This window comes from Ipomoea triloba, chromosome 10 (assembly GCF_003576645.1).
Source record: "Ipomoea triloba cultivar NCNSP0323 chromosome 10, ASM357664v1".
NCBI lineage: Eukaryota > Viridiplantae > Streptophyta > Magnoliopsida > Solanales > Convolvulaceae > Ipomoea > Ipomoea triloba.
Genome location: NC_044925.1, coordinates 6,882,552 through 6,902,022, shown reverse-complemented (window position 1 = coordinate 6,902,022; position 19,471 = coordinate 6,882,552). Strand labels below are relative to the sequence as shown.

Below are 19,471 nucleotides of genomic sequence, written 5' to 3'. Positions count from 1 at the left end.
TATATATATATATATATATATATATATATATATATATATATATATATATATATATAGAGAGAGAGAGAGAGAGAGAGAGTTTTTAAAGCAATTGTCAATTGGGCTCAATTTCATCTTGTCACAAATTGGTCCAATCTACATATATTTAGCCTAAATTTTTGTAAACTATATATACATATAAATATTTTTTTTTTTAAATATGGGGCCCCCAAAAATTGGGGGCCCTGTGCGGCCGCACATGTTAGACATGCTCAGATACGGCCCTGCCGTTGTCATTATATACCTATGGCAACCAAATGGAAACAACCTCCCTCTAGCAACTTTTTTATTTAAAAAAAAAAAAGCTAAAGAATATTTTTTAATTTTTAATTTTGAAAATAATTTAAAGACTTTTCATTTTGTGTAAAGTCACCACCACATTGGATGTCAAGTTACACTTAATTATTTTTTTCTTTTCAATTGAAGGGGTTTTGATGGAGTTTTTATTTAAATAGATAATTCAATTACACTATTTGGTTGACTTAAAAGGGTTTACTTTACTTTTTTTTTTATCCAAAAATTTAAAGGCATTCAAGTAGTTGAGTTTTTCTCATTGAACTTTAGCTCTTTCTTTAGACAAGTAAAAGAAATTGAAATTTTAATCAATTAGATTATTTAGCCGAGAACCATAGAAGCCATCATCCAATAATGTGGACCATGGAAGACCTCCATGGGGTCTTCATTCAAATATCTAAACGAAGACATTGGTGGTCTTCACCCAAAATTTATGGACGAAAACTATGGTGATCGGTATCCAATTCTAGACAAGAACACAATGGAGATCCTGGTCCATAAATTTGGACAAAAACCTCTAGGGTAGTATGTGTTTGAAACAGTTATTGCTTCCTTTTTCTTTGTGTGTATCTCAAAATTTTCACCACCGGACACAGTGATTAATTTCATCTTTGGATTGTAGACATTATTGTGATTGAGTGATGAAGATCATTCACGCCATTCTCATTGTTGTTGCTCCCACTTCAATGTTCAAGAATATGATAGCATGGAAATGCTTAAGCAACAATTTTTTTTAAAAAAAATCAACTTAAATTGTTTACACTTAACCTTCCATATTAATAAAGGTAGAAGCCGACTCAATGCTAAATAAGTATCAACCCAATATTAACCTATTGTTAATATGTTAATTAATATGTCTAATTTCAATTTTTGCTAGTTAGAACGTATTTTAAATTTTGGGCTCAATTGTAATATTTTTTCAAGTTTAATGACTTAGCTTGTATGTTTAGAGTAGACTTCATGGAACTTATTCTTTATATATATATATATATATATATATATATATATATAATGAATAAAAATGTTTAAAATTAAATTTTAAAATTTGTAAGATGGTAATAACATAATGTGTTTCTCCTTACTGAACTCTTACTCATTCATTCAAATAAGCAAAAGAAATAGATTTAGACTAGGACCATAGGGGTCTTAGTCCAACAATATAGACGAAGACCTTGGTCCTTGTCTAAATTTATGTACGAGGAACTCCACAGGATCTCCTCGTTCAAAAATCTAAACAAAGGTCTTGGTGGTTTTCACCCAAAATTAATGAGAGAATGCCATGGTGGTCTTCGTCCAAATTAAATCTAGACAAGATACTAAGGTACTTGTCCATAAATTTGGACAAAGACCTCTAGGTGGTCTTTAATTTGTTTAAAATCTAGACTGTTATTATGGTTGAGAGATGAAAACCGTTCATGTAACTCTCATTGATGTTGCCAGAGCTTTAATGTTCAAAGATAGCATAAAATGATTAAGCAATATTTCTTTTTAAAAAAAAAACAAATCAACTTAAATTGTTTGCAAATAAATTTCCACATTAGCAAGGTAGAAGTCAAATCAATGCTAAATAAGCATGAACGCAACATTAACCCTATTATATCATGGATCAAGGTCCACCATGAACATTCTAAATTCTAGTCCAAATTATAGTATATATAATTAACATATTATGTACTTTCAGTTAACATATTATGTATATATTTTTTTAAAGCAAACCAGATGGTGTATTACTTATAATAAAACTGAAACAAAGTAAGGAGGGACAAAATCCCAAAATAACGAAGAGGCTTGAGCATGAGTCGAAACTGCTAGTGTATGAACAATTACATTGCAAGACCTCGAGACAAAATTAGGATAACAACGTATAAATGAAGACATTAAAGCTCTGCAACTATCAACTGAAAAGTTGACACATGAGAGGAGATGAACTTGCGCGGCAGACAAATAGCGGTGAAGATTCGAGCAATCTGTGTAAATCTGTACTAAAAGTAAACCACGATCCTTGAACCAAGATAAAGCCTCTTTGCAAGTCAGCGATTAAGCAATAAGCGGAGAGAAACAACCCGTGAGATGGCCATTCGTAGCAGCCACAAATAGGCCCTTTGGTGAGAAGAGGATTGCTCCATACGCTGCCTGCTTTGTTGTGGGGTTGAAACTAGCTATCAAAATACATAACTGAATGTACATAATTTGTTAACTAAAAATAGATAATATGTTAATTGTATATACATAATAAAGACCAACATCCACAATACACATGGTGTCAATGATATAATTTGCGGTTAATATGCTAATAGTTTTAAGTATAAATTACTAGTTAGAGTGTTTTTTTTTTTTTAAATAATTTGGGTCCAATTGTAAAATTCTGTGAAGTTCAATGACTTGTTTAGAGTTGACAGGTGATGGCTTATTCTTTTTTTTTTTTTAAATATAAACAAAAAATGTTTAAGATTAAAATTTAAAATTTTAAAGGCACCCATACAATCTGACTTCTCTTCACAAAACTCTTACTCCTTCAAACAAGCAAAAGAAATTGAAGGTTTAATCAATCAGATTTAGACGAGGACCATGGAGTTCTTCATCATCCAATAATATATATATATATAATCCTCATGACGATTCTAGTCTAAATTTATGTATCAAGACCTCTACGAGATCTCCGTTCAAAAACCAAAAAGAATAACTTGGAGGCTTTCACCCATGATTTATAAATGAATATCATGGTGATTTTAGTCAAATCTAGACAATGACACTATGGATGTCCCCGTTTATAAATTTTGACAAAGATCTCTATGGTCCTCTTTGTTTAAAATCTAGATCGTCATTGTGATTGGTAGATAAAAATCGTGCATTCACTTTCATTGATGTTGCCACCATGCAATGTTCAAATATAGCATGAAAATGATTAAGCAACAATTTAATTTTTTTTAAAAAAAAAAAAGAAAAAGAAAAAGAATTCATGTTAAATTGTTTACATTTTAAGTTTCAACATTACCAAGTTAGAAGTCAAATGGATGCTAAATAAGCACCAACCCAACATTAAGCTATTGTTACTAATTACTATGCTAATTGGTCTAATTACAATTTTGCTTGTTAGAATTTTTATTTTTTTATTTTTAAATTTTGAGGCCCAATTATAATATTTTAAGTTCAATGACTTGTTTGGAGTTAACTTGACAATAAGTTATTCTTCTACAAAAATATATAAACTAAAACATTTAAGATTAAAATTCAAAATTTTAAAAACACTCACACAATTAGCTTCTTCTCATTGAACCCTTAATCTTTCAAAAAAGTATAAGAAATTGAAGATTTAATCAATTAAATCTAGACCCTAACCATGGAGGTCTTCATCCAACAATATAGATGAAAACCTCCAAGGTGGTCCTCGTTCAAAAATCAAAACGAAGACATTGGTGGAGTTCACACAGAATTTCTAGATGAATGCTATAATGGTCCTCGTCCAGATCTAAAAAATGATCCCTACCTCATGCAAGTTCATGTCCATAAAGTTAAACAAAGACTTTATATTGGTCTTTTTTTTCAAAATCTAGATCGTCATTGTGGTTGACATGAAGACGGTTCATGTCACTCTCATTGATGTTGCTATTATTTCAATGTTTAGAGATAGCAAGAAAATGATTAAGCAACATTTTCTTTTGTTGATTTTCAACTTATATTATTTACACTTAAAATCCCACTTAGGCATGATAGAAGTCAAATCAATACTAAATAAGCATCAACTCAATATTAACTTATTGTTAATATTCTAATAGGTCTAATCGTAATTTTTTGCAGGGCTTTCTAAATTTTGAGTCTAATTGCTATATTTTGTCAAGTATATATGATGGCCTAAATAATTAAAAATTCTCTTAATTTTTATAATGTTGTACATAATAGTGTTGACTTAGTGAAAAAGTGTTAATACATTTTGGTAACAATATAAAGAGAGTATACTTTTACTAAGCATATAGTACACCTAAAATATTATTATATACCATGCTGTAAAATTTCTCCTTTTTTCTTTCATACTATTTTTTAAAAATTTAATTTAGAGTTAATTACCAAAATGATTCATTGACTATAGTAAAATTACCCGATTTAGTCCTTGACTATTAACTTTAAAAATCTTAACCAATTTGATCCCCCGTTTGTTTTGTCATTAGACATCCGTTAACTGAGGACCAAATTGATAATTTTGTTATAGTCAAGGGGTTATTTCGGTCATCACATGCACCATTTTTTACAGAAAGTTAAATAATGAAATAGTCCATTAACTATAATGAAATTACCAATTTGATCCCGAGTTAACGGATGTCTAACAGCAAAACAAACAAATGACCAAATTGATTAAGATTTTTAAAGTTGAGCGATTTAATTGGTCAAAAAAATAGTCAATGACCAAATTGGTAATTTCGCTATAGTTAAAGGATCATTTAAATAATTAACCATTTGAGTAATTAACTCTTTATTTTTTTTTTGAGTACTACTGACTCTATTACAATATAGTATTTGTTTATAGCTATTTTCTCAACCTACTGAAGCACAAAGAATCAGCAATCACCTCCACTAAGGCTCGAACCAACTCCCTTCCACATGAGAGTGTAACTCTTTAATTTAATACAACTGTGATGCAAAATTACTGCTAATTAACTCTTTAATTTAATACAACTGTGATGCAAAATTACTAAGCAGTCTAACCTGCCTCTTAGATAGGTCAAAATTTGTTAACAAAAAGATTTTGATGATTTTTACACACTCCAAAGAATTATGAGTTGTGGTGATGTTTTGACAATGAATGATAATAAAGCAACCTTTTGGAATGTAACAATTCAATGGTTGCAATAATGTTGTCTCAAGTGAAAAATGACCAAAACAAACAAACAAACATGACCTAGTACTCCTAAACTCAACTATACCAACAACCCAATTACTAGCTAGGTGGTCCCCAACATAACCACCATGATTGAAATCTCAACAAACATTCTCAGATAAGATTTCCAGATGAAGGGTGGGAATAGACAGCTAGAATCATTGGCCATTAAGAAAAACATATGCCCATCATTACCATAATGTCTCATGCAAAATATATATTTAAACATAAACACAGCTACCATATCCATCATTCATGTCATACAACCTTTTTAACCAAAATAACTTAGAGGAGGTTCGATCTGTAGCTATCCGAGTAGTAGTAGTAGTAGTAGCAGCAGCATTACACAAAAGACTTTCGGTTGGTTTTCACTTATTAAACGAAAGACCAATTTACGAACATGAAAGCTAGGCAGTGATTGGTGTCATCGTCGTTCAGAACCTTCCACGCGACAGCTTGTTCGTAAGACACGGGCCTGCCCATGCTGGATACGCAGATTCCGGCTGGTAGATACGCAAACCCCTGCGAGAATTTTACTTGGTGAAGTGAGAAAGAAAACGTGGAGAAAAAGAAAAGTTTAGAATTGCGGGGGGCTCGTGTAAAAATTGTATTGAGAGTTAACAGTTACGCAGTAGTCTGACCTGCTGCATGATCTTCGAGAACTCTGAGACGAGAACTTTCCGACCAGCTTCATCTAGAATCTTATCAAGCATTATATCCTGGAGGGCGAGAAGAGTGGTTTCGAGCAAGTCTAGCCCTGCCTGGTTCGCAAATGTGAAAACTGCAGAAGCCTGCATCATTAAAACACTTAGCTTGTCAATTTTCTGACCTCTTTATCTTCTTAATTGCATTACTGTAATATAAGTTATATATATATATATGGTCGCGCTCAGGTGCGAACTGGGCTTCACATGCAAATGCACCGCAACTACTACATGAATGCACCACAAGGTATCCGGCATCTTGCGGTACATTCGTGTAGCAGTTGCGGTGCATTCCTTCAGTAGTTCGCACAAGAAAGCTGGTTCACATTTGAACGCTTATATATATATATATATATATATATATATATATATATATATATGAAATTGTCATGCCAGTCATCCATAGTAGGCAAGGTTTAAAAGCGCAAAATAAAAAGGGAAGATAAATGTATGGATGCTACTAACATTCATTTTGACGGAGCAGCACATTATTGCATCGGAATGGTGCCAGAGTTGTTTCAAAACGGCATCACCGGCTTGTGACTCTAACTGTAGCAGTTCATTCCCAGTATGCATTCTGAAATAGTACAATTTCAACATTATATTGAGTTGAACGCAAACAAAATTACTACAATTTATCAACTATTATTATGTATAGGGTTCAGAGTTTGCTGTCTAGCATAAGTATTATTTATACTTCTAGAATTGTTATTTCGGGTATTCTTTTAATCCTCAATCACCATATTTTTTTTCCCTACATTTTTTTCGGAATTAGTAACTAGTAAATGACACTAAGGGAAGGCATTCAATTCCATACCTATAGCTCCTGCAGATCCATCGAGCCAAAGTAATAGCTTCCGGGGAGCCAGGTAATGGCCTTGGCGTCAAATTGGAGCTGAGTTGGGACGGGGCGATGGCCATTGCCACTCGCTGAACAGAACTTACAATGCTACGCACATATTGACGGGCCATAGCAGCAACATTGTCGCGATAATGGTTCTCAAAAGTAAACTGGAACGCAATTGTCAGAACAGAACGGAGGTTATAATTATTGTTAGATTCAACTTCACCACCAGGGGGACGAGTACTTCCACCGTTTCCTGCTTCGAGGGTAGAAGCTAAATCCAAGGTTCGAGTCGTTCCGGGTGCATCCTGTAACGTTGACAACACGGGGTAAACTCGAAATGTTAATCAATTAAATTGGCAGCATCTTAGCTTGATTGCATCAAATTATACTACTCCGTATTTAATATGACTAAAGCATTTTTTCATATCATCAAAACCATACAATACGGGGGTTAGGTAAACCCTAGCCAAGATAGCTAAGGATACAAACTTGTAACCACAAGGTCATGAGTTCGAATCCCAGGCTTCTTGGTTTGAGCCAGTCAATTATGGGCAACCTAGGCTGGTTTACCTCCTCGTGGTCCTTTGCCAACTAGGGTCACAAGGCGGGGTTTTACCCAATGCACACCCTCGGGTAGTGGTTGGGGGTTTCCCTCGTCACCCCCCCCCAAAAAAAAAAACCGTACAATACTCAACTGATTTTGGCTCCAACGGTATGACACGGAAACCAGATGGGAGCAGAGGAGCATCATCGCCAAAAGACTCATCAATTGGCGCAAAAACAAGCTGTGCACAAGCTCCCGCAGCATTCTCATCAATGCCACTGCATAGCTGTCATTTGTATTAAAACGTATCAGAACCAATAAAATCTATGATTTTCTTTTCTACAGCCAAAAAAAAAACCTCTAAACAAACCTGTAACAAGTACATATCCCGTGATAATGCTATGTCCTCGGGAGAAAAGGCATGACCCTCCAGACGAACCACCTCCAGAAACTAGTAACAGAAAAACAAGGGAGGTATGAACAGATTATAATTTATAACAGATCGAACCTTTAGCCTATAGTTTCACGATATATAGATAGGCAAACTACCTCCTCGTGCTCCACAGTCTGAGCGAGAGGTAAAATGACCTGGCTACTAGGGAAGCCTCCGGGCCTTGCGCAAGGCACAGCATATGGACTAGCTTTAAGAGAAGCAGCAGAATACGCATCGACCCCATAGTCGGCCCACTCGGAACGGTGCTCCCTCAGGAAACGAACAAGTAAAGCAGGGGGAACATTCTGCATCAAAAATACCAAACAATACAACGCAGATAGTAAGACACGAATAATTACAATTTACAAATAGGTGAGAAACATTGAAATATATTTTAGTTTCTAAGGATATTCGATTAAAACTTGCCTGAAGCAGCATTGACGCCCTTGCACACAGGACTCCACCAAAAGTTGGAAGCATCGATAAATTATTATACTGGGAACCAAGAAATTTGCTCGGAGACGAGTTTATGGCAATGGTTACATCCTCTACACCATCACTACCTAGAACCGTCCATCCATCATCAACAAACCCGTTAACAGCATCATTGAATCCCCTGCAACAAATTGCAGAAACCATTAAGGACAAGGAAGAAGCAGATATTTCACAGCTTAAAACAGTAAAAGCGCAAAAGCCCATCCCTCCCCCCCCCCCCTACAAATGTTTTCTTTCAAAATCTCGGGAAATGAAAATTTCACCTGCATAGTCTCTGACTTAGAGCCCTCAAAACTGCAGGTTGTCGGCCCCCACTGTACTGTATTTCTCCACTCGTTTCTTGTGCAATTTGTCGAATGTGGCGCAAGGCCTGCCCAAGCAACAAGGACAAGTTTAATCGTAAAAAATGCATGACAAGTCAAAAGATCTTGCATATCAAAGGCATATTGCTTACAGCCATCGTCATCTTCTGTACAAGAATCTTGGATGACTCGTAGAGTGGTCTCAGAACTTCAGGAACGCTCCAAGCCTAAGGAAGAGTCAAGGAAAGTTGAAAGATGAGAAGGATCAAAATAACAGAACTTTATATACCTGAAATGCTTGGAATCACTACTTACATCAAGATCAACATGATCCACAATGTGAATAATGGAGCCCCCTCCCTCGCAAGGCCGTATAAGATAGCCACTCGGTAGCATTTCTGCCCTCACAAAGCTTGTGGCAGGAGCTCCTGACGGGCCACCAGTTTTAGAAGTCAAAGATCTCTCGCATATCTGTAAATTATACAACAAACGAGTTAACAATGCAGCATGAATATCTCAGACATTGGATTTGTAATGTATGTATAGCCTCAAAACATGCACGGCACGTACCACAAGACTGCCATCTTCCAAGCTCGTAGTATATCTGAGCGTCCAAAAGTCCCGAGCTGACGCCAATGTTGTCGGTGCATATGTCTAAAAAAAATAAAACCATAGTATATTGATTGGCAGAAGAAAAGAATAGAGTAATAGATACATACTGCCTGAAACTAATGAAAAATCCATATACAAAGACACATACCTGCATGTATATAAGTTCAATCGTCCCTCCATTCCCTGTCGGGAGTACACTCAGCACATCAAGACAACGGCAATCACGATACCAGGAAGGACGATCTTTTAGAATTTCAGCAACCTGAAATAAGATCAGCAACATATTATAACCCCAAAATTAAAATTAAAAAGAAAATTCTCTCGAAGAAAATTGGAGTTGGAATTTGAATACCTTTGTGGGCTCGAGGCTCACAAGACCACAGGCTCGTCCTGCTACTCCGCTACAGTTGCGGGAAACAGCAACGATCCCAATGGAATCCGGACCAGGCTAAATGGGTAAAGGAGAAAGAATACCATTTGAGCATTAATGAAGCATATAACATTTACCGAAATTAGATTCGAAGTGCAAAACCACAGAAACAAATCACATACCTTCATCCCAATCATCTGAACCCAGTCGACAGCCGTTCCAGTAGCCTTTCCAAGGAACTCTGCCAGGGTCTCCTCAGCTATTGCGAGAAGGCTAAAAAAACAAGGAAAAACGCTGGCTACTATTAACTATTAACTAAGAAAGGCACCATAAAATTAGGCGTATAATTATTATTATGATCTTAAAATGAGCACAAGATTATGAATTCAATTACCCAGCTGGGTTGTTGGCATCCCTTTGAGGATGCTGGGGTGTTGGGTTTTGTTGTTGCTGCTGACCACTCACGACCACAGATTCACAGCTGGTATCTGTGGTCGTAGTGTTAACCTGTCGCAAAATTTAACTCAACATAAGCATACAAAACATATGAAGCATATACAATCACTTGTCAGCATATAGAATTATAACAAAAAGTATAATAATTAAGCAAAGTGGAAGGGAAATGGGGCAAAACTTCGTCTTCATTATGCAAATTTAGTCTATCATACTTACAGTGTGCAATTGGTTTCTCATATAACCATTCTCATAAACTAGCTGAGAGACCTGCTTCTGCAAACGGTCATTCTCTTCCATCAAAAGCTTGTTCATAGCAGTCAGCTTCCGGTTAACAGTTTGTAGACGAGAAGCTTCTTTTCTTTGTTTTTCACGGCATCTATAAAGGAAAATTGAAAAAAGATTAGTTCCCATACAAACAAATTCATCAAAAGCGGGGATAACCCCAGCCAAGATGACAAGTGATCCACACTTGTAACCCTAAGGTCATGAGTCCGAATCCTTGCACCCTTGGTTTGAGTCAGTCATTTATGGGTAACCTAGTCTGATTTATTTCCCTATGGTCCTTTGCGGGCTAAAGTCACAAGGAGAGGTATACCAGCACCCGAAAGGGTTGTGGGGTTCCCCTCGTCATCCAAAAAAAAAAATTCATCAGAAGCTTGTTCATAGCAATGCCAGGGTTCAAAATACAATTGCACCATTGTGCATATGTACATTGCCATTGTGAGAGAAGGAAAAACCAGTGCTAAAAATAAATAAATAATTCATATTATCACAAATGTTCATATCCAATGAGTTTAACAAAGGTGCCATATAATTGAAAATTCTTCATTTCACCTTATAGGCAGTACTTTTAAAAGGTTGTGCCTTTTCTATTCTTAAAGAAAGGCATAAAATTTTCATTTTTTTTATACAACAAATGAAAATGGATAGTGAAAAAACATGAAATGCTTGTCTTGTTCTATTTTCCCACAAAACTTTCAACAAATCTACCAGTAGCAAGCAAGAAACCAATTTTTGGACAAAATAGGAGTCAGGTCAACTTAAACCATTCATTGACTACATCATAGTCTGAGCAGAGAGATCCCAAACTCCCATAATAACCACAATAAGAAAGAACAAATTTCAGGATGAAGGCAGAGCTAGTTCAAAAAAATTATTTTGTTCAAAAAAAAATTAATAAAATTATCAAACTAAAAAGCCCACATTTTTCCCTCTTATACCCATTCCAATATTAGAAAATCTGACTCCTTTCATAGATGTCAGGCTCTCACCTAAAAATGAATAAATAAAACCCAAATCCAAAATGCCTGCCCCCAGAATTATTTATGAAAAGATTTCAAAAAAAAAAAACCTAAAAGTGGAAACTTTTTTATTTATCAAACCCAAGTTTGAATCAGAACATTTTACAGAGTAATCTTTCTAGGTTTTTGGTTGTACCAAGATAAAACCAAACAAAGAATAAGAAGCCCTCAAAACCTACATAATAATAAATGAATGCCTTGAAATCCCAAAACAGCATTAAATAGAAAACCCAAATTACCCTAATAAAAGGATGACAAAAACTTTCAACTTGCAAAAAGTAGAAGTAAAAAAAATGTGTTGAAAAGCAGCATTAATGCATTCAAAAATACCCCACATTCAAAGAAAATGAAGGTACCCAGGAAAACCCAGAAAAGAAAAACAAGAACAAACCTCCTACAAGATCAAACACAGGCTCATAAAACATGACCCAAAGTTTAAAAAGAAAGGATAAAGATGAGAAGTTTAGAAGCATTTACAAAGGGAAAAAGTTGTAAAAGACCCCAAAAGAAAAAAAAGGGTAATTTACAGAAACACAGAGACAAACATATATATAAAAGTATATAACCTTCTGTTTTGGAACCAGACTTTGATCTGTTTAGGCTCAATGTTAGAGAGAATGGGGCACTCCCTAATGAGCTGTTGCCTCCTAAGAGAGGAGGGCTTTGGGCACTCAGCATACACTCTCTCCAGAGCCTCCACCTGCTCTGGAGTGTACCTAACATATTTGCTGCTATCCATCTGGTGCTGCTGATGTTTACCGCTACTGTTACTCCCACCGCTGTTGGATGATTCTCTGTGCATAACCAAAGCCATAATCTCTACACACAATTCAACTTTCTATTCAAACACACACTGATGAGATATTTTCTTTTTTGGTTTTTTTTTTCAATCAACAAGAAATGGGTTTTGTTGCATGAACAAATTAAAGGCCGCAGGCAGGCTCTCTCCACCAAGAGAGCCTCCTCTCTCACTCATTAAGATTATTAATTTCTTCTTTAGCTCTTGATATCCTCACAGGTGAGAAAAGATTTGATTTTTTTTTCCCCTTCTGTGAAGCAATAGGGTATGGTGGGAGTGAAAAGAAATATAAAACGGAGAAGGGCTATCCTACCCAGTACCCACTGCGCTCTATATGAGAAGAGAAGAGAGAGAGAGGTCCCCTGGGGTATCATAGACGCCCATCTCGAGAACTTTTTCCAGACCGTGAAGTTTTTAGAGAGAGAAACTTGTACGCCTGGCTGCTACCGTATGTTATATGCTCATACGTATGTATACGCATTAGATATATATATATAGAGAGAGAGAGAGAGAGACGCAGAGGCGCACAGTGACAAAGCAATGAACAGCACGGGTCTTTTACTGTAAACTTTTTTGAGTTTTTTCTGCCTTTCTTTTTCTTCTTGAAAATTGTAGTGTACTACTGTGTCACAAAACTCCAAAATACCATTCTATACGTATTTCTACCAAAATATCTCCCACAAATTTTTTACAAAATACCATCTTAGGTATATTTATTCATAAAACATATCGAGTCAGATGAAAATATAATAATAATTATACTTAAAAATACAATACTAATTAGAAATAAATTGTTGGAAAAGTGTAAATTTTTATTACAATTTCTCTCTGATTAGTACTACATTTTTTATATAAATATTACATTTTCATCTTTACCCAACTCATCTCCGATGAGACGGTCTTACAAGTTTTTATCTTTTAGAATATACTCACACCCTTTCATTTTATGTGACTGATTCAATTAATAAGTTTGAGCTATTATTAATTTATACCATTTTTTTCAAAATATTACATTTTAGTATTAGTATATGAAATTTATATATTTATAAATCATATAAAAAATACATTTAAACACACAGAAAATAACTTTAAAATATTAAAGAAAATAAGCAAAGAAGAAAAACGTTTATCTGACCAATTAATAATAAACCTAACGAATAAAAGTACTTTTTTTTATTATTTTTAGAATTGTGTACTCTTTTTTATTTTAGAATAAGACTTTTTTATATAGGGCATTCTACATTTTCCTAATATTATATATGTAATCGTGGATTTTTACAAGTCTATCATAATCACCTGATATCACGAATTACATATATTTAAAAATTACCTTAATGTCATTACCGTTACGCTCCATTTTGTATTCAATAAAAATTTTAATATATAATATATATATATATATATATATATATATATATATATATATATATATATATATATATATATAGTTCATCATAATGCTAAATTAATATATGTAAATAAATAAAATTATAAATTATTTAAATTAAATTTTATTAATGGTAAATCAAACTCATAAAATACAAAAAATTGGAGCTCAATGGCACTTTTATTAGACTATGACTTTTCCAAATGAGATATCACAGGTTCAAACCTCATTAGAGGTATAGACTCTTTGTGCTTCAATAAGTTTACAAAGTTAAAAAAAAATAGAAGAAAAACTCATAAAATAAAATACCACGAACTGCATTTCCTTGTCCACACAGCTGTGTGAACCATGGTCTAAAAATGACGCCGTTTTGCGCAATTATTTTTTTCACGTGACTCATTGTAACATATATTTTTATAACTGATAATGTACATTATTCTAACTCATAAAGTATATCATCTTACCTCATAATTTTTTTTTAAAACCACCCCATAAATTTTATTATTCTAACACATAATATACACTCCCATGTGGAAGGGAGTGGGTACAAGCCTCAGTGGAGGCATCTGTTGACTCTTTGTGCTTCAGTAGATTGAGAAAGTAGCTATGAACAGATACTACATTGTAACCGAGTCAGTAGAACTCAAAAAAAAAAACACATAATATACATTATTATAACACATAAAGTACATTATTTTAACGCATAATTTACATTATTCTAACTCATAAAATTTAAAGACGTCATTTTGAATCGTGATTTACACAACTCTGTAGATCACGGTCCACACAATAATTTGTCATTTCTTTGGGGGAGTTGCACCCATACATACATGGTGAGGTGTATATAACGCATGCATGGATGCATAGAAGGCATGATGAATGGAAATTGCTGCTGATTTGGATACAGATTACCTCGTATTTATACGTATAATAATGTACATGTTACAACTTACAATGGTTTTAGAATACCGTATGGCAGTTCTAGAGTAAGACAGATTTAAAAACCATCAAAAATGGAATTAATGACATCATTTTTAGCATTCAATAATGAAATCATACAAAAATTTCCCACTGCCGTCTAAATTGAAAATAAATACAGCTCTGGAACACTAAATAATAAAATAATTCACAGTAAAAGTTTTAACCGCGTTTACTTCGTATTATATTATAGAAAAAAAAAATTAAATAGATCACTAAATTTGTTGCATTTGTACAATTAAGTTTTCAAATTAAAAAAAAGGGGAAAATTGCACTTTTATTCCTAAATTATAGGATAATTGTAGAATTCGTCTCTAAGTGTAAGTTATACTTACTTTCCTAAGTTATCATTGACGTTGCATTTTCCGTTTCCTTAGTTATCATTGACGTTGCATTTTCCGTCCCTTTACTAATAAAAACATGCCCAACACTTAGATCAAAACCTTGATATTTGGTTAAGGATAAATAAGTCTTTTCCATTTAACCACACCTTCCAAGTTACTTAAATGCCTATTAGTAACTTATAAAAAAATGTAAACTGCACATTTTTACTTGTTTGATGATCTAATTACATATTTTTAAGTTTAATGACTTAATTGCCCAGACCTAACAAATTCAATAACATATTTTACACTTTTTCCTACATTATATAAATTCTTAAATATAAATATTAAAATATTGTATGCTATTATTTGGTTCAAAGAGATATGAGACCTTTTAAAAATATATATATAATTCTTAAACTTGATTTTTAATTCTTCCTTAGTCGTATACATAGAAATCTTATTCGATCCATTTATTAGGTTTCGTAAAATTCACGAGATTTTTAAATTATTTAAAAATATTTTTTTGAACGAAACCACCTAGAGGTATTACAAATATTGATCCAAGACCTATATGAAAAAATTATTGTTGAATTTTGTCTTTTATCTTTTATTCTAATTATTCTCGTTCATTATAACCGTCAATATTTCGCTTCTCAATGCATTGGTAAGTTTGTAAATTGTAATTTTGTTGAAGTTGGATGGCCATCTCATACTACTACTACCTTTGAAAAGATATTAAGCATTTCGTTCAAAAGAAAATGTTTTTTTACCCCTCATAATGTTTCTCCTTCTTCTATATTCCCTCTCATGTGACATATAATCATAGAGCCGTGTAGGAAAGAGGGAAGAGGGAAAGGGGGGAGGGAAAACGCTACACACACGCGCGCACCCTGGCTGGGTGTGACAAGTGCGCCAATGAGTAAGCTTTATTTTTAAAAAAATAAAAGTGGACCCCACAAAAAAAAAAGCATTAGCATGAGTATGATTTTCTTTTGTCTCCTCAACATAATCTTAAATGTATGAAAAAATCACCAAAAATGCTCTGTTGGGGATGCTCTTACCCCTATCAACTTTTAATGAAAAATAAAGTGTCCAATCAAATAGTGTCATGTCATGAAAGGAAATTAAGAAGGGAATTTTTTTTAGGGATGAATACCTTTACTCTTGTCGGAAGTGATATCAAAGGTCTACAATTTTTTGATAAAATTTATCAAGAAATTCAAACCTTATTACATCCCTCCTTTGTTAATTCAGTAATGTTTACTTGAACAAGTGGTAAAATTACTTGTTTTAGATAGCATAATCTCATATTTTCATTCCAAGATTAAAAGCGGTGTGCTACTTTGCTTTGAAGTATTAATTAATAAAAAAATAATATATATTTGATATACTAGCAATGTATAACTAGCTACCAAATATAAGGTTTTGTTTTATATACAATAGTTATAAAGTACTTCATGTTAAAACAATGACTTCCTCGCAAGAGTAGCATGTATACATATTCTAATGATTTTAAAATGATGGTGCACATGTGTGGAGTATGTGAAATGCTCATTAAAGATATGTAATTAAATCATCAAACAAGTAAAAATGTGTAATTTTTATATTTTACAGGTTACCAATACTTTTCAAATAATAATTGCTTAGTTGTTTTCTTACATGATTTTGTTTTTCAAATTGACATAGACGGGCAATATTAAAAAAGAAAAAAAAAAGAAAAAAAAAGGAAATGCTACCATCATGTTTCCCTCCTCTATAGCATAAAGGAAGGAGATCTTCTTTTTTATTATTAAATTTTTCTTTTTCAAAAAAAAATTAATAACACATGTTAGCTTGAAAATTAATTAATAATTTTACGTAAATATACAACTAAGCAATTATTACCTGAAAGCCTATAAGTAACCGGTAAAACATGTAAATTGCACATTTTTACTTGTTTGATGATCTAATTGCATATTTTTAAATTTAATAACATAATTTCACACACCTATCAAATCCAATGACATATTTAACACTTTTTCCTACATTATATAAATTCTTAAATATAAATATTAAAATATTATATACTATTATTTGGTTCAAAGAGATGTGAGACCTTTTAAAAAATATAAAATTCTTAAACTTGATTTTTAATTCATCTTTAGTCGTATACATAGAAATATTATTCTATCTATTTATTAGGCTTCGTAAAATTCACAAGAATTTTAAATTATTTAAAAATATTTTTTAACCAAACCACCTAGAGGTATTACATGTTAAGCCTATATGTGGCTGACATTTTCTACATTTAGTTATCTGTTCTAACTACATTCATGTAGACTAGTTTCTGTTGTAACTTCTGCTACTCACCTCCATTGTAAACTATTTATAGTCTACTCATTTGTTCATTAATAAACAAGATAGTTATACTCCATAACCTTACATGGTATCAAGAGCAAGTATCTCCTAAAAAAGTTTTTCTTTTTTCTCCTTCCTTAGCTTTCGCCAGTTCCATTTATCAATGGCTTCCACTTCTTCATTGCCTGGTGTTGTTGCTCCTGCGCCCACCAACAAAATTATTCAACTTATTGCCCCATCAAATGTCCCTATTAAACTCACTACCACAAATTTCCTAATATGGAGACGCCAAGTCTAATGCGCTCTTATTGGTTTTAATCTCCTTGGCTACATCGATGGTTCTATCAAAGAACCAACCAAGTTTATTGATACTACTCAAACCACCACAAACTCATGCCATTTAATTTGGTATCATCAAGACCACATAATTACTAGTGTTCTTATGGGGGGTTGTTTTGACACAATCTAACTCCTTATATCTTCGGCTATGACAACCCATAATGCCTGGAAACGACTAGTTGCTAGTTATGCTAGTGCTTCTCGAGGATGAATCATTTCCCTCAACGCCAAGCTCACAAAATATTCAAGAGGTGCTTGGTCAATTACTGCCTACCTGAATGACATGTGGTCCATATCTGATGATCTCGCATTGGCTCAATGCCCGATCTATGATGAAGAAATGGTTGTCTACATATTTACACAACTAGGGGAAGAATACAGTTCTATCATTTGTGTTGTTCGTATTCGTGAGAACCCAGTTTCCTAAGGAGAGTTAGCAAATGTTCTCACAAATCATGAACGCCAATTAAAGGAAATTGATGATGCTCGGCAGTCTCTATTGGCCAGTGCTAACGTCACTCAACATGGCTCTTTTCCTCCTTGGACCAATCAGCAATCTGCAACCAACCGGAGCTTCCATAATAATAATAACATAAATAACAGACAAAACTAGTCGCAAAGGGAAAACAACCGATCGGTTGTTGTATGCAAGTTCTGTAATTTTACTGGCCATGAAACACGGGTTTGCCGTATGTTAGCTAAGTCTCAGTGGCACCATGGACTTGGTCATCCATCTAATAAAGTGTTACATCTTGTGTTGCAGCGCTGCAATATTCCCATTTATGTGTTGTTATTAAGCCAGTTTTACTGCCACTCGTGCAATGTATACAAAAGTCATAAGTTGTCATTCTCCAAAAGCACTCTTGTTAGTACTAAACCATTGTAATTAATTTATACTGATGTATAGGGCATTTCTGAAAAATCTGTTGATGGGTTTCTTTATCATGTTATTTTTGTTGATCACTTGTCCAAATACATTTGGCTATTTCCTTTAAAATGGAAATCTGATGTGTTTATAGTATTTCCTCAATTCAAAAGGTTATTGGACAAGTACTTTGGTCTATGAATTGTTTTAATTTATTCTGACAATGGGGGAGTTCATTAAACTGGTACCATTGCTTATATATATATATGTGTGTGTGTGTGTGTGTGTGTACACACACACACACACACACACACACATATATCTATATATATATATATATATATATATAGATATATGTGTGTGTGTGTGTGTGTGTGTGTACCCACCCACACACACACACACACACATATATCTATATATATATATATATATATATATAGATATATGTGTGTGTGTGTGTGTGTGTGTGTACCCACCCACACACACACACACACACATATATGTATATGTATATATATATATATATATATATAGGAGCCCGTTCAGGTGATAACGAGTAGCCCAAGAGAGAACTAAGAACAACTCACAATAGTCCACATGTCCAAATTTAACGGATCAAAAACATTGATTTTTTTTAAATGTGGTGGCATTTTCGTAAGTACTTGAACATCGAAGTGCAAATAAATTGTGTTAAAAGTGTAAGTAACAGTTTCATATAGTGCACCTAAGTACAAGTAAAATGTATTACAAGTGCAAGTAAAATGAACACTGAGCATCAATATTAAGTGTACCTAACGTTATAATTAGTTGCACCAAACGTTATCATTAAGTACACCTATGTGAAAGACTTTAACATTAGGTGCTCGAATGTCACCAAGGTAATTTACTTGCACTATGTGGTGAAAATAGTTACACTTGTAAGCGATTTTACTTGCAAACTTGCACCAGTTACTTGCACTTGTAACACATTTTACTTGCACCAAAGTTCGAGTTATTTATAAAAATGTCAGCCCGTCGATTTTTTCTTTAATATATCTGATTCGTTGAATCTGGACACATAGATGGCTGTGAGTGGTTTTGATTTCTCTCCTAGGAAACCGTTCTTACTTGAGCGTGTGTATATATATATATATATATATATATATATATATATATATATATATATATATA

At 33.5% G+C, this 19,471-nt stretch overlaps 1 protein-coding gene across 2 annotated transcripts; it reads right to left on the bottom strand.

Moving 5' to 3' along the window:
* Window positions 1-5,351: 5,351 nt before the first annotated feature.
* LOC116031855 (homeobox-leucine zipper protein ATHB-14-like) lies at window positions 5,352-12,512 on the bottom strand. 2 transcript variants are annotated; one of them, XM_031274180.1, is made up of 19 exons: window positions 12,383-12,512; window positions 11,837-12,064; window positions 10,186-10,345; window positions 9,908-10,020; window positions 9,696-9,786; window positions 9,496-9,591; window positions 9,292-9,405; window positions 9,102-9,185; window positions 8,847-9,002; window positions 8,684-8,758; window positions 8,493-8,599; window positions 8,161-8,350; window positions 7,851-8,039; window positions 7,672-7,752; window positions 7,453-7,587; window positions 6,728-7,062; window positions 6,376-6,487; window positions 5,848-5,997; window positions 5,582-5,728 (listed from the first exon to the last, which is right to left on the bottom strand). In XM_031274180.1, the coding sequence occupies exons 2-19, from the start codon at window positions 12,007-12,009 to the stop codon at window positions 5,582-5,584; spliced, it is 2,508 nt and encodes an 835-aa protein (XP_031130040.1). In that variant the 5' UTR covers window positions 12,010-12,064; window positions 12,383-12,512. The 2 variants fall into 2 exon arrangements, with proteins under 2 accessions (XP_031130039.1, XP_031130040.1); XM_031274179.1 differs by having other exon boundaries at window positions 5,352-5,728; window positions 11,837-12,505.
* Between the last annotated feature and the right edge of the window lie 6,959 nt (window positions 12,513-19,471).